The sequence below is a fragment of the Camellia sinensis genome, chromosome 15 (genome assembly GCF_055761805.1).
Source record: "Camellia sinensis isolate YWXY chromosome 15, ASM5576180v1, whole genome shotgun sequence".
Lineage (NCBI taxonomy): Eukaryota > Viridiplantae > Streptophyta > Magnoliopsida > Ericales > Theaceae > Camellia > Camellia sinensis.
The window spans coordinates 98,417,486-98,433,744 of NC_138975.1; the positions used below are offsets into that span (position 1 = coordinate 98,417,486).

General features: G+C 32.8%; 2 protein-coding genes across 2 annotated transcripts; both read left to right on the forward strand.

The window, feature by feature from the left end:
- The first annotated feature begins 7,434 nt into the window (after positions 1-7,434).
- Positions 7,435-8,364, forward strand: LOC145813146 (uncharacterized). Its single transcript, XM_082908418.1, has one exon. It carries the CDS (start codon positions 7,435-7,437, stop codon positions 8,362-8,364), a length of 930 nt encoding a protein of 309 aa, XP_082764544.1.
- Positions 8,365-10,830: 2,466 nt separating this feature from the next.
- LOC114320009 (putative inactive receptor kinase At2g26730) lies at positions 10,831-13,861 on the forward strand. Its single transcript, XM_028267098.2, has 2 exons — positions 10,831-12,202; positions 13,097-13,861. The coding sequence occupies exons 1-2, from the start codon at positions 10,915-10,917 to the stop codon at positions 13,678-13,680; spliced, it is 1,872 nt and encodes a 623-aa protein (XP_028122899.2). The 5' UTR covers positions 10,831-10,914; the 3' UTR covers positions 13,681-13,861.
- The last annotated feature ends 2,398 nt before the right edge of the window (positions 13,862-16,259 follow it).

The following is a 16,259-nucleotide window of genomic DNA, read 5'->3' on the forward strand; positions in this document are numbered from 1 at the left end:
TGCCAAAGCTAACCAGCAAGATCTCTACTTTGAAGGGAGCTATAATCAATATGTTTGGTTTTAATTTTTTGAATTCAGTTTTTTTAAAATTATGTTTTTTGTTTTTATGCTTTTTTTTTTAATTTTTAGTTTAGTGATTTTTTTTTTTTAAATTTTAAGTCTTTTTTTTACTTTTTAAATGTACCTTACTTAAACATATCTAAATAGTAAAATATTTTTTTAAAAAATTAATAAATACACAAAAATATATTGAATTTTTGTATTTTTTTTGGTATTGTTTGGTATTTAAGATATTTTAAAAAAAAATCACAAATATTATACTTTTTAAATGTATTTATGTTAGGTGTGTTTAAAAATTAAAAAAAAAAATTCTTAAATTATTAAAAAAATTCATTGAAAACATTAAAATACAAAAAATAAAAAATAAAATTTTCTAAAAACTGCTTTTGAAAAATAGAAGCAAACAAGTTGAATAGCTTTCCAAATAACATTATTGAGAGTATCTATGAAGCATGGGTGTGGGTGTGGGTGTGGGCGTGGGTGTGGGTGCAAGTACTGGCACTACTATGATTTGAATACGTTGATATGGTAAAATTCAATAAAATTAGAGTACGGGTACGGGTATGGGTACGGTTTGATACATTTGTACAAAAATATTTACTTTTAATTTGGAATAGTGCAAAAACTAATTAAATGATTTAATTTATTAAGATCCAACATATAATGCAAAAAGTAAAGGTATAAACTAAAATTTAATGTCATTATATTAAATAACTTACAAACTATAGCTTAATTTTAAAATCATACCTAGTTTAAATTTAAAAAAAACAAAAAATCTAGTGAAATGAATTTTATTTTCGTAATAGAAAAAAATATTATTTTGACTGAGATACGATATGACTTACGTATATACTAGATACATCTGGGTATGTTAACAATTAAGAAAAAAAAATTTGAATATAAATTTCGTGTACCCAATACGTATATATAAGTATCATATAAAATATCATACACTGATAAGCATCCGGTGCGTGTAAAGCATGTTTGTCAAAGTTTCATAGAGGAGTACCTTGAATTGAGTGTGTCAAAACCCTACGGAGGTTTTGTTTGTTTCCTCTCATTAAGAAATTACTTGCTCTTATTTTTTATTTGAAAAATGTTTGGGACCTCATTTTTTTAGAAACCTTCATAAATTTCTTTGGATTTCAATTATTGATGTATATGTGGTACCTACTCATGTATGTATGGAGCCCACACCATTAATGGTTGAGATCCGAAATAGCGTTATGGGGGTCTCCAAGAAAAATGGGGTCTCAATTATTATTGTTTTTATTTTTTTTATGGTAACGGTTTTGTGAGCCTGCAAAGATGAAAATTAATAACTCCGTGTTTGAAGAAGAGAGTTACGATCAGGGATGGAACTGGGGGGGCTGGCAGGGGCGACCGCCCCCCCTCCCCCAAAAAAAGTTTTGAAAAACTTCCTAGATATAGTATTAAAATTACAAATATTTTAAAATTAATAGGTTCGCCATCCCAAGGTTTTTGCAAAAAATTTAAGAACCTCCACCTCCTAAATTTTTGATGTAGGACAAGATTTTAAGACTTTTTGTATTTTTAACTTAAAATATTGTCCTACATCAAAAATATCAAAACTAAAAATACAAAAAGTCTTAAAATCTTGTCCTACATCATCATCACTTGATGCGCATTGTCAATCACTGATATCATCGTCGTAATCAGGGACGGACGTAAGATTTTAATATCAGGGGCGAGTGTATATGCAATCAAAAAATTTATAATGAGTATGCGACATACAATATCAATTTCTACCCAAATATTACAAAAATATATAATTAAATGTTTTCATTCATCGTATATAATTACAAAATATTATCAAAATACAATTGTATATGTTCTAGTAAATCTATATTAATTTTCAAAAAAATAACTATTTGCTTTACATATCTACTTAGGCATCTAAAGTTGTGCTCGACGTTCTTTTATAATATAAAAAGCACCTATAATGGAATCTACATCAAAATCTCGAGCGATGTCTTTGTCAACATATGTTAACAAGTAGCTTGAAAGAAAGTCATCATCCATCCTATTGCGCAATCTAATTTTTACAATTTTTATGACTAAAAATGCATGTTCTGTTGTCACCGTAGAAACTGAAGAAAAGACACCCTTGACCACGAATATTTTTGTGAGTTCTGCGAGTTCTTTTTTAAGCTTTCATATCATTTATATATATATATATAGAGAGAGAGAGAGAGAGAGAGAGAGAGAGAGAGTAAAGTGGAGAAAGGGGCTTAAACAATTAGATTAATAAGAATTTGGGGACATTTTCAAGCGTGAGGCAGGTTACACGTGAGTAGTATTTTTTTTTTTTTAACCAAACAATTAAAAATTTTGGGCCCTAATCAGACCAAAAAAACTTTAACATATTAACAAATAAATTCTTAATTATTTTAATATTACTAAATTTAAAATAAAAAGTAATTACACTTAAAAAAAATATTATTATTATTATATTTAGTATTTATCAAAAAAATAATTAAAATTTTAAATTTTAAAGTAGAAAACTGACGTAGGACATGATTTTAAGACTTTTTAACTAAAAATACAAAAAGTCTTAAAATCTTATCCTACATCATTATTTTATCAAAAATATCAAAACTAAAAATACAAAAAGTCTTAAAATCTTGTCCTACATCATTATTTTATCAAAAATATCAAAACTAAAAATACAAAAAATCTTAAAATCTTGTCCTCCATCTGATGATAATTTTCCAGTTGTCTTATTTTAATCTGTTCGCATGAATTGTATTGTTGCTTGCTTGTAAGTAATGAATGTTGTTGACTTTCACCATGATATATTTTCAGTCGAAGATAAAATGAATTAAATAGTGAAAAATTGCAAAAATAGGAGTGCTAAAGTTGGTGAGAGTTTTTTTTTTTTTCAATTTTTTTATTTATTTTTATTTTTTCTCAGTTATTTCATGATCCAAATACAACCCTTCAAGAGATTTTGAACTCTTCACCTGTATTATGACAATTTCATGCCCTGTTTGTCTTATATTTTTGTCCAGTTTCATTTCTCTTTTATGTTGTGCAAATGACAATATGACTCCTTGGCAGGCAACATTTGAGGCCAAAAATGCCGAAATGGCACTTCATTTTATTGGATGTGAAATTTAAATTATAGTTTTAAACAGGGCTTGAGAAAATTTCAGCATTAAGATAAAATTAATTAACATTTTATAACAGCAGTAACTACTATGACAAGAAATTTGCATGTTATAGTGCTGTGAAAATAGGGTTTTATTTTTGGACTAAATTAGTTAATCAGTCTGACATAAGAAGAGAAGAATTTAGGTTACTCAGGTGATTTTATTTCCACTTATGTCTAATAATTAAAATTTTGAAATTTTAATTTTTATTGTATCTTAATGTAAATTTATTAATAAAAACAATACATATTCAATTATAAAATAAAATAATTTTTTTTTTCCTAGTACATCTAAATCACTTATATGTATTTTATATTCAACTCTCTTTATCTTTTCTTCCAAGTTTCAATTATTTTTTATTTATCTTTTTTCCCACTCCAAAACTCTAATTCAACTCACTCTGGCAGGAGCATTTGCACTGGAAGCATATTGGCATACATAAGCAAGTGCAGCAAAAGAAAAGTTGTTTCATTCTATCATCATCAACATCAATAGTGAGAACTTTTAACAGATCACTGTCATGATAGATACATAAATAAATAAACAAAAGGTATAACCATGCAAAGTGACTTTGAACTGGAAGATGCTCTTCTAATGAAAATACCACTATAGCCCGCAAGACTACAACTTTTCTCCCCTAGCGCCTTACATAAAAGCACCCATAAAGCTTGCCGCAACCCACATCACCAACACCAAAGAGATTAATCCTTATTACTAATGGTGTCGAAATTATACAAGTTCGAAGAAAACCTCTACTGCCTTGAGCTCTCAATCCTACAATATGATAGGGGTCTAACAACGGGGGCTGGGGGTTTGCCAACTTCATTCTCTTTCGCCATTTCCTTCGTCGGTGCTGTTGTTCCCTATATGTAAATAAAAAAAATAGTTGTAATGAGAAATTTATTTAAAGATTTTTGAAAAGGTTTTTAAAGTGGTGTAATTTGGGATTTTTAATTTGTTTATTATTTAGGTGTATCTTAAAAGGTAATTTAAAAAAAAAAAAAAAACATAAGGTGTGTTAAGAGTAAATTATAACCCTATGTAATTTAATTGAGTATATTGAGAAATTGGACGTATTTAATAATTTTTTGAGTGCAAATAAAATTTGTCAAAATCAATTCTAAAATTTTTGGGTCAATAGGTCCACGCTCTATTCTTTATAAGCTAAAAGAACAATTATAATGTAAAAGACTATTTTACCCTTGCCTATATGTTCCCTCTCTCCACGATTCAACTATTTGTCCACATGTCATCATATTATTTGGCTATGTGTACTTATTTGTCCATTTATCTACTACCATTGTCGTTGTTGGCCACCACCTGCTGTTGTTGGTGACTTTTTTGATGAACTTTCAAGCGATCAGCTAACGATAGTTCAATAGTGGGAGTACAATTGGAAAAAAAATGCAAAAATATAAATTTTCTTCTCACCAAACAATTTATTAAACATGTCCTTATCACCAAAAAAGATAAAATCTTAAACCAAGTAACATATGACTCCATAAGTGTGAATTTTTCACCAGTTATCTCAAGAATAAAAATGAAAAATCATGAATTGCTTGGGGGATGATGGAGGGACTAGTTTTAGGTTCAAACTTCCGTTTCTTTTTCTAGGATATTTTTGTCCTAACAATCACAAGGAGTGTAAAAAGAAATAAAGGTAAATTATATTGGTAGTCCCTGTATTTTACTACTAGTGTGTCATTTTGGTTTCCGTAATTCAATTAACTTGATTTTGACTTTTAATTTTAAATTTTGTATCAATTTAATCTAATTGATAACGGAAATTAGAGTTTTTTGAAGAAAAATAATCACTGAGTTAGTTAAAGTCAACTTACTAAATTGAACAAGTTTACAATTTTGTTTATAAATCATATTATATGTCGTTTATGTGTGTTTTTATTTATGAAAAACACTAACAATTGTAATCAATTAGACCAACTTAAGACAAAATTATAAATTTAGAATAAAAATTGAACTAATTAAAATTATAAAGATCAAAATGCCATAAAAATGAAAATATATGGATCGCCAGTATAATTTGACCAACAAATTAGGGTTGGGTAAAAAAAAAAAAAAATCGCAAACCGGTCCGATCCAGACCAAACTGCATGATTTGGCTTAGTTTTCCCAATGTACAGTTTGGTCTTGATTTTTAAAATAGGTGAACCGTAATTCACGATTCGGTCCATGATTTTATAGTTACGGATCCGATTTGGAATTGAATAGGATTGGTTATATATATATATAATTTATTACCTACCATAAATACTCAAATATCTTATTAGTATCAAATATATATATGTATATATAAGTTGTAACCTTTTACTCTTGCAAGTTTATTCTTACATAGTAGTACAACAAATTCTAAATTATTACATAAATAACTTTTAAGTTGTGAACAGTATTTTATGATCATGTTATGAATTATGACAATGTTTTTAAAAATCATGGTTCCAAACCGAATTGAACCACGGTTTACTTGTTCGGTTTAATTTGGTTTTAAGATTTTCATTGTTTAGGTAATATCACTTTTTAGTTTAAAAGTAAAAAAATCACTAAAAAAATAAAAAAAGTTAACAACTTATACTAAAAAGTCAAAGATTCACTATTTCTCTCTATTTTTTGCACTTCTTTTCGTAAAAAAAATTAAAAATCATTCAAAACATACTAATTTTTTTTACATCATATTTTATCAAAAAATTAAAAAATTACTAAAAAAAACTTATTTCCAAACAAGGCCTTAGTGTGGTTCCAAATTTTATGCAATCGTAAGTAATAGTTTGATCATGATTTACTGAACCAATCCAAAATCATACTCACCCTATTTCAGAGAGTCAGAACTATGGGGTTAAGTGTCCAATACATCACAAAGTGCCTAGTTAATTGCCATTTGACAAAAAAAAATTTAGTTACCTTTTTAGAGTTAGAGCTTTTTTAGCTTAAGATTAAAAAGGTTGTTTGGTAAATTTTTTATTGACTTTATTGAATTTTGTGAGAGAAAAAGTGAAATAATTTTGACAATTTTTTTTTGACTTTTTTTAATTTTATGAGAGAAAAAGTGAAATAATTATGATTTGGATTGAAATTTTGTCTTATTGATTTATTTAGTCTATTTTGTCGTTTGTGCTTTTTTAGTCCCAACCAACTTAGCCAAACGAGGCCTTAGTTCTATGCATTTTGGGCCTTGGGTATGCAACAGTTGTATGGAAAATCACATTTGCGTTTGGTATTGTTGCCTCTGCTGATTTCTGAGTAAGGATTTATAATTATAGACTGATTCAAAGCACATTAGATTATTCTAGCTGTGGAAACAAATACAAAAATGTCTATATCATTTCCTATTCAAATGTTTTGCTGCCAGTGTTGCTTGAACCGAGTCTATGAAACTCATATATTATGTTAATTAATTTGTTAGAGCTGAATAAATCCTTAGCCATGTGCTTTGTTTGGGTATGATTTATAAGTTGGTTTTTTTTTACCTATTATGAAAAAATATATGGAAAAGTAGAGAGATGGTATGGCCGAAATAAGTCAATAAACAATTTTTTTTAGATATTGCTAAAAAGGATTAACTTATTTGTATTATTTTGAGTCAATAAACTAGCTTATACGTTCAGTGGCAAAGGAGATAGAACAAATGAGTAATGCTATACTAACTTTTCTCACTTTCAAATGTAGGATTTGGGGATCTTGCTATGCCTTTGAGCATAGTAGGCTGTTGTGCTCTTTTGTAGAGTATCGATTCGAGTTTTTTTTTGATAATCTGAACTGTTCACATTGTAAGATTCATTGAATAGATCATCGATAAAAAAAAATCAAATTGATTGAATATTTGCAGTCCTATAACAAAAGTTAGGAGGTGTGCACGTTGTCTTTTGAGGTCGGGCCTACCTTGGTTTTATCAAACCGTTCATTAGGTATGATTTCGCCAAATATTTTTTTATGTAAAAATTAGATTATTTTGACAACAATAATTATATGATTGAATTACATTTGTCATTAAAAAAATATATGACGTATAAATTTAAAACTAAACTATCTATTATTAAGATAAATATGATTTAATTATGTAGTTATTAATATATAATGAACCTAATTTTTGGATGTAAACAGCTGGAGCCCCTCTTCCTTCCCTAGCAGCAGGCTCTCTTGTGTTTGGAAAGGTATTATATCTATACCAGAGAGGAGAAATAGCCTGATGGTATTTTACCTCAATAACGTTCATATCAAGGTAGGGGATGGGAATAGAACATTCTTCTGGAAGGATATATGGTGCAACAATTCTAGCTTGAAAGATGAATTTCCAACTCTTCACAGACTGGTTGTGAATAAGGAAGAATCCTTGAGATCAATATATGACAGGAGGGTACATTCAGGGGCTTGGAATTTTCAATTCAGAAGAAGGTTATATGAGTGGGAAGAGAGGGAAGTTAGTAGGCTTAATTTGCTCCTGGCTTCTGCATCTGCTCCATGTTCTGTTCTGGAGGACAAATTAGTCTGGTTAGCTGAAGGATCTGGGTCATTTTCTGTCTCCTCTGCATATAATAATGAAATTGACTCCCTTAGTCCCTCTCTCATTTCTTGCAAGTTTGTTTGGAACTCTCTTGCCCCTCCTAAGGTTCAATTCTTCTGTTGGTTAGCATGGAGAAATAGAATCAAGTCAGCTGATTTTCTTCAGAAAATTGGAGTGATACAAGCCAATGCTCCTGCTGCATGTGTTTTTTGCAATTCTGAGCCTGAATCTTCTACTCATCTCCTGCTGCATTGCTACTTTGCTTGGAAGGTTTGGGCTGATATGATGGACTGGTGGGAGTTGAAGGGGGCTATTCCAGGTTCAGTAGAAGGTATACTTCACTGGTGGGCTGGTGTGTCTTTGAACAGGAAAGAAAAATGGATATGGAAGGTCATTCCCTTAGCTGTCATATGGTCCCTGTGGAAGCTTAGGAATGAGTGCATCTTCAAATCTGCTTCGCCTCAATCCGTGGACCTGTGTGAGTTGATCAAAATAAGAGTTGCACTGTGGGTCAAACACCGATTCAAGGACTGCCATTTCTCTGTTCAAGATTTCTTAATCAACCTGAGGCAAATAAGATTGAGTCTGGGGAGCAGATCTGCCTTAGGCAGCTGACATTTGGTTGGAGCTGTCTTGAGGCTGCTGCAATGGAGATGCTCCTGCTGGGGTATTCCTGTCTTGGTGCATTGGAGACCTGCTGTTCTGTCTAGTGGGCTGCTTGGTTGATAACTTTCCAACCTTATTGTCCTGTTTTGCTTTGGCTGTGTCAAAAACAAAAAAAAATATAATCTGGCTCTGCTCTGGGTTGCTGATCTGGCTTTGTTATGGGATGTTATTGATCTTTATCAATAAAACTTGCTCTGGGCTGCTGCTGGTATGGAGTTTGGTGCTTACATTTGTTATGGGCTGGTTTATGGAGTCTGCTGCTGATATGGAGTCTCATATAGAGTCTGCTGCTGATCATTGCTGGTATGGTGTTCGAGGTTGCTGGTATGGTGTTTGGGGAGTACAACTGTATTATGCTCTCTTTTGGGTTGGTGTCTTACCAACTGTGAGAGTTGTTAGCCTTTGCTCTTTGCCTTTTTATTGATAATTGTCAATGTTTTTGCTTGATATTTATCTATAAAATTCCTCTTTGGCTGTTTCAAAAAAAAAAAAAAATATTATGAATGGTTTGAATCGTGAGCTCGGGGTAAGACCCACCAAAGAAGATAACAAGCCTTGATGAGGGGTGCGAAATCGGTTTTGCCCCAGCCTAGGCCGATTTGGGCTCCCACAAAAAATCTAGGCCCAAGCCTAGAGGATAATTGGGTCTTGGGCCGAGGCTGGGCCTAACATTTTATTTATTTATTATTAATATTTTTTAGTTTAAAATTCACATTGGGCCTTGGGCCTCGAGCCTCGGGCGGACTAGATGGACTGGGCCTTGGGTCAAGCCTCAGATCGGGTCTTGATTGGGCCAGTAGGCTGGACTAGTCCAAAAAAAGCATGGCCCAAGCCCTAGCTCAGAGAGTTGGGCTGGGCTGAGCCGGGCCTTAGGTAGGTAGGCAGATCATTTTTACATCTCTAATTAGAATACACCTACCCCTAATTTTCATTGCACATTTTTCTTTTTCTTAATTTGATTGTTTGTATATTAATTTATGAAATATGATTTTAAACAACATAATGCATTCAATTAATTTGTAAGTTGTGTGTCGAGATTTAGAATAATTAATTGTTTGAATTTGAAAAAAAATATTAAAGTTATATGATCATTACGTTTTTTCCTATTTTGTATTTCTAACTTAATCGGTCAAAATATTTAACCAATTTGTCAGTTTTGAGGATAGCCAGATTGGTGACGGGTTGAAAGATTCTCAATCCGCCAATAGTGAATCAATAAGTTCGGAAACCTAAACTTATCCACCTAGATTTTTCTGGGTAAATGGTTGTATGATAGAAATTAAATTTATACAATATGTGATCTATATGTAGAATAAATTTGAATCATAAGATAATAATTCTGAATTGTTATGTGTGGCTTCATAATATTACTGATGGTGAATTGGTTGGTGATTTTCTCTTAAAATCAACTCAAACCACACACCTCTAAGTTACCCCTCTTCCCTTGAGTCATCTGTATCATATTATTTTTAATGGGTATGATTTCAGATCCAAAGCATTGTTATATTTGTATAGTATTTCCCTAGTGCGCTCTCTCTCTCTCTCTCTCTCTCTCTCTCTCTCTCTCTCTCTCTCTCTCTCTCTCTCTCTCTCTCTATATATATATATATATATATATATATATATTATATAAAATTTTCATCAAAATCAAATGAAAAAAAGAACAAATTTCTTATCTATTTTTTTTGGGGTAAATTACAAATAAACCTCCCATGAGATTTACTTAAAAAACGAATTGTCCCATTTGGTTTGGAAAAATACAAATACTCTCATGTCAGAATTTTTTATTTAACAGAATTAATTGAAAAAGTGAAATTTCTAACTGTTCACCTATACAATAATAAAATTATCTGAATTATTAATTGAAATAAAAGTTTAACATTATTAAAAAATGTTAATTAACTTGATGATTTATTTATAAAGGACCTATTTGTTATTAAATTAGAAACATTAGGGGACATAATGTAATTTCTAAAATCGCAAAAAATAATTTGTAATTTAAGTAAAAATCAGAGAATGTGTTTATAATTTACCCTTTTTTTTCCGACAGGGACATAAGAATTAGGCACTAGTACGGAGCATCTTCTGCCCTAAGAAAGCACCATTTGTGCACTAGTGACCGAATACAAAGATTAGTATATCATTGTTACTAGCAACATCACAAACCACTGTATATACGCAAGCAATCCAACTAATTTATAACAATTTCAGAACTTGACCATTTCCACCTGCCGGCTTCTCATTTTTAAAAATGTTTTCTTTGTGCCTTTTTTGTCTCTCTCTTTGCTCATCATTTGTCAATCACACTCACATACACCAACAAACCATCATTGTAAATTTAGCCAATTGGCAAACCCTAAAATAATATAACTAACCATTTCAACCTTGTTACCTAGTCCCTCTCCCACAATGCCAATAAACCAAACACCTTCATAAGAACCAGAACCCAATTACACTGATATTTCCCCCCAATATTCTTCTCCTTCTTCATCAACAACAATGGCTCGAGTACTCGTTCCCATCCATGTAGTCTCTCTCGTGTTCTTTCTTCTCTTCCTGACTGGGAATTCAGAGGAAGAAGAAGTGAAGCTCGCGCTAGTCCAACTCATTGGAGAACTCTCTCCCATGAAAATAGGTCCAAGCTTTGGTTGGAATATGAGTTCAGACCCTTGTACAGACAAATGGCATGGCGTGTCATGTGATAGCAAGTTACAGTCTGTGAGAAAGATAGTTCTTGATCGGTTCAATCTAACCGGGGTTCTTAATGCAACCTCTTTATGCAAGGCTAAGTCTCTTTCTGTCTTGAGCCTGAATGACAACAATGTTGGTGGAGAGATCCAACAAGAGATATCGAATTGCCGGTATTTAACTCACTTGTATCTAAGTGGGAATCGCTTCTCTGGCAACCTTCCGGTCAATATCTCCCAATTAAGTAATCTAAAAAGGCTCGACATATCGAACAATGACTTTTCCAATCAGATCCCTGACATGTCCAGAATTTCAGGCTTGCTTTCATTTCTCGCTCAAAACAATCATCTAAGCGGTGAGATCCCAAAATTTGACTTCTCCAATCTCCAAGAATTCAATGTCTCCAACAACAATCTCAGCGGTCCAATTCCTCATGTCGTTGGTCATTTCAACGCGAGTAGTTTTTCGGGTAATCTTGAGTTATGTGGACAACCCTTGTCAAATCCATGTCCAATGTTAACACCTCCACCGCCTACAAAGGAATCAAAAAGATCCTCAAAAAAAGAGTTCCTTATCTACTCGGGCTTTTTTGTTGCTGGTTTAATTGTTGCGGTCATTGTTGCTGTGAAATTTCTCAAGAAAAATTTACCCAAAGGTGAGAAGACAATTGCGAAGAAAGGAGTAGTAGATAGCAGGACAGACAAGAGTAGTGGTACATCGAGTGAGTTCAAGAACAGGTCGGAGTATTCAATAACATCAGGTGAAAGTGGAAAGGGTTCGTCTTCGCTAGTAGTACTTGCCAGCGCAGTGATGAATGGGTTGAAATTTGAGGATTTGCTCCAATCTCCCGCGGAATTGGTTGGGAGAGGGAAGAATGGAAGCCTATACAAGGTTTTAGTCGATGAAGGGGTGACGTTGGCTGTGAAAAGGATTAAGGATTGGGGGATGACACGGGTGGATTTTGAGAAGAGGATGGAGAGGATGGACCAAGTGAAACATCCGAATGTGATGCCGATTGTGGCCTATTACTGTTCCAAGCAAGAGAAGCTTTTGGTTTATGAATTCCAGCATAATGGGAGCCTCTTCCAGCTTCTTCATGGTAAATTTCATTAATTTTTGATTATTTCTCTTCCTAAGGTTAGCCTGGTAGTATATTTGATTCCATGACCTAAGCATTATTGTAGATAAGGAAAATAGGGATAGAGAATATACATTGAAAACCTATGAAGTACAATAGAATGTATGAGTATTATATGATGGAGATATGATGATATAAAAAATTCTTAAAAAATAAATAAATATATAAAAAGATATAGATAAATTCATGAAAAAATAAAATTATAACTTTTAGTATTGTATTATACACAATTTAAATGGAATTGGGTATTAGTTTAAAAGGTAGTACTAGTAGGCAGTTTTTTTTTTTAAATAATTTTTTTTTATTAAAGTAGGTCTAATAAAATTTCAATTTCAATATTAAGTCTAAACTGTTGTAGTACTTTTCCCTTTTTTAACATTTAATTGTTACATAGAAAAAAAAAATGGTGTACACAAGTTTATTTGCTTGTCTGATTGTTGAAATTCAATTTTAGTATCATTATATATTTTCCTACTTATATTTACTTTCTATAAAATATGGATGTAGTAATGTATATGAGACATCTCTATGACACATCAACAATATGTCAATTTAATACGTTGTGAAAAAAGGGGGTATGAAATAAGTGAAATATGGAAAATTATTATTACATTCTCAATTTACTAATAATTCAATTACGTGATCTAAAGTATTGAAAAGTATATGATATATACCTCCCAAAATTAGAGAAATAAATTTCAAGTATTGGATCTATACCTGCGAGTACCCGAGGAGGATCAATATCCAAAATAGATATGATAGTGATACGGCTTTCTTTTAGAAGTGTCTATACTTCATAGTTGACAACAGAAAATAACAATACTAAATGTTTCGACTCATCATTGTTAATTTCAGAATCTCAAAATGGCCAATTATTCGACTGGGGAAGCAGAATAAATGTTGCAGCTAGCATTGCTCAAGCTTTGGCTTTCATGCATGAGGAGCTTCGCGATGATGGAATTGCACATGGGAATCTAAAATCCTCCAACATATTGCTCAACAAAGATATGGATCCATATATCAGTGAATATGGACTAATGGTGGTGGAAAGTCATCAAAACCAATCAATCCTATCCCAATCCGATAGTTTCAAAAACAACAATCCTTCTAAAACTCGCGCATACAGTACTTTCAAGGTAGACATTTATGGCTTTGGGGTGATTCTACTTGAGCTTCTTACTGGGAAGCTTGTCCAGAATAGCGGGATTGATTTGACTAGATGGGTCCACTCGGTGGTCAAAGAAGAGTGGACCGCTGAAGTTTTTGACAAGACCCTCATTTCGGAAGGTGCCAATGAGGAGAGAATGGTGAACTTGTTGCAGGTAGCATTGAAGTGTATAAATCCATCACCAGATGCTAGGCCAAACATCAATCAAGTTGCTATAATGATAATTTCTATAAAAGAAGAAGAAGATAAATCTTTATGCTCTGAAACTTGATAAAATGATTCAAATACATGTTTGTGATAGTCATATTTGGAAAACAAACACTTTCTTTGATGGTCCTTGAAACATATTTACATCTAGCTATAGTGTTATAGAGGTTTTACCATTTAACCTGTATGGAAGAAATTTTTTCTCCTAATTTAAGTGAGATGATTGTATTTTTGTGCATTATCAACTCCTCCATCTCTACACTTCTTGGTTCAACATAATATCTTATGGGTTGGTAGCAATGTCACTGTAGCATAGTATGAGTGTCAACTTTGTTTTTGATTAAAAAACAAAAATCTTAAGGATTTGATCGAGTGGTAAAGACTTGATACTAAAATTTAATATCTTGAGTTCAAGTCACCTTAAGAGGCCATTAGAAGTTTGTCCAGTTGTTAACATCAGAGTCCTAAAATTAGTTGAGGTACACACAAGTTAGCCTGAACATCCAGTTATCAAAAAAAAAAAAAAAAACTCGGTTTCTGATAATTAAAAAAAGAAAAGAAAAGAGAGAGAGAGAGAGAGAGAGAGAGAGAGGGAGAGAGAGAGAGAGAGACCTTGATTTAGATCCACCACCATTGCCATCATCTTCAGCCAGAAACTCAGATTGCGACATCACCGCCCATCACCTACCACCACTACCATCACCCTCCTTTCCTCCTCTTCTTCATTCTCCTTTTCCTTATCTTTTTCTTCTTGAACCCTAACCCTAGATCTAGATCTGCCACCACCAAAAACCCATATTACCACCCACCACCTATCGTCATTGCCATCACTGCCTACCACCCACTGCTACGCTTTTCTCTTTTCGGGTGAATAGTCGCCCCTTTCTCTTTTCATTCTCTTCTTCTTCTTCTCCCAAAACTCTAACCCTAGATTTAGATCCACTGTCGCCTCCAGATCATGACCCATTGCTACCGCTCTTTGAAAACCCTAGATCTAGCGTTAGGGTTTTGAGAGAGGATGAAGAAAAAGAAAAATGAAAGAAGGAAAAGGAGGAGAGAAGAGGAGTGGTGGTTCTCCAGCGATGATACTCTTTGTCAGTGGCGGTGCGGAGCCTTCTTTTTGCCTCAGGCCCCTCTCTCTCTTTCTCACAGTTGTGTTGACTGAAACAAAAGGAATTATTATTATTATTATTATTATTATTATTATTATTGTAATATATATATATATATATTTTTCCCCCTAACCAAAATGATGTCGTTTTGGTGAAGGAGTAGTCTCAGCCCTTCACCTTTTTGGTGGGACAGATGTCGTGCCCTAAGTAATTCACTCTACTAGATCACATCACACAATCACTCTAGACAATCCGAATGCCTCTATTACAATTAGGGTGTGTTGATGCCATTTTTAGAGTAAAGGAGAAATTATGATTTTATTTGAGGAGTTAAGTTGATGTCTCCTTCCGTATTCCCTTTGTAACAACCCTGACTTATGGTTAGCTGATGAACCATGATTGCTTATGCTTGATGAGTAATTAAGATGAAATTATGAATTAATTACATGTGTATGTCATTAATTGTGTTTATATCTGTCTGTTGTAGAAATATTTGTTTGTATTTTTGTTTTGTTTTGGGAATTGAAGGCCTTATTGGCATCCGATCATGAATTTGACCTAATATTTGTGTTATTTGGAATTTTTGAAAAATTATGGTAGGTGTAATTAAAATTTGATTCGGAACGAAATAATTAGAATAAATTAATGACAGACTAATTCAAGTTTAATCAGCCAACTCTAACCAAGCCTATAAAAGGCCACCCCCACCACCTCTTATATACTTTACACTCTCATTCACTTATATTCTTGAGCTCAAACGTGGAGAGAGAGAGAGAGAGAGAGAGAGAGAGAGAGAGAGAGAGAGAGAAAAGGAAAGAATTGAGATCAAGAGCTTGAAAGGCGTGAATTGCTAATAGAAGTGAAGTTGGAGATTTAAGCTTTTACACTTGTGAACCCAAGATTCTTAGGAAAGAATTCAACCTTTTAACTTTGACATCGAGTCACTTAGCATATGAATCCAAGGAATTGAGTTGTGTAATGCAAGAATCAAACTTAGATAGATGAATATAGGGGTGTATCATGCATGCATGCATATATCATAGCATTTTGAATTTGATTCCAAAGAATTCTCACATGCATGTACTTATCCCATCTTTGTTTGGAGAATTCATCTTGTGTTGTGTCATTTTATACCAATTGATCATGTCGTGGAAGCCTTGAAGCCAAACCATCTTATGCATGTTATGTTTTCAAAGATTTGAGTTTGTTTTGAGCAATTGATGTGCTTTTAGGCCTTGATTTCATGAAATGATATTTAGTTCTCAATCATTTACATGTTTACAAGTGTTTTCTCAAGTTTTCGGCCCAAAAGACCATAATTTTTATCTTTGAATTTGAGTTTCGACTTGGAAGAGCAATTTGGAAATATCAGATTCTATCTCTCCGCTTGAGTGACAGAACCTGCGCTCGAGCGACCACTTTGTGTTTTGCACCTCTGCTCGAGCAACCAAAAGTTGGCTCAAGCGTAAATTGCACACTCCCAAAAGTTTACATGTTTTGCAGACCGCTCGAGTAACAAGAGTTGTGCTCG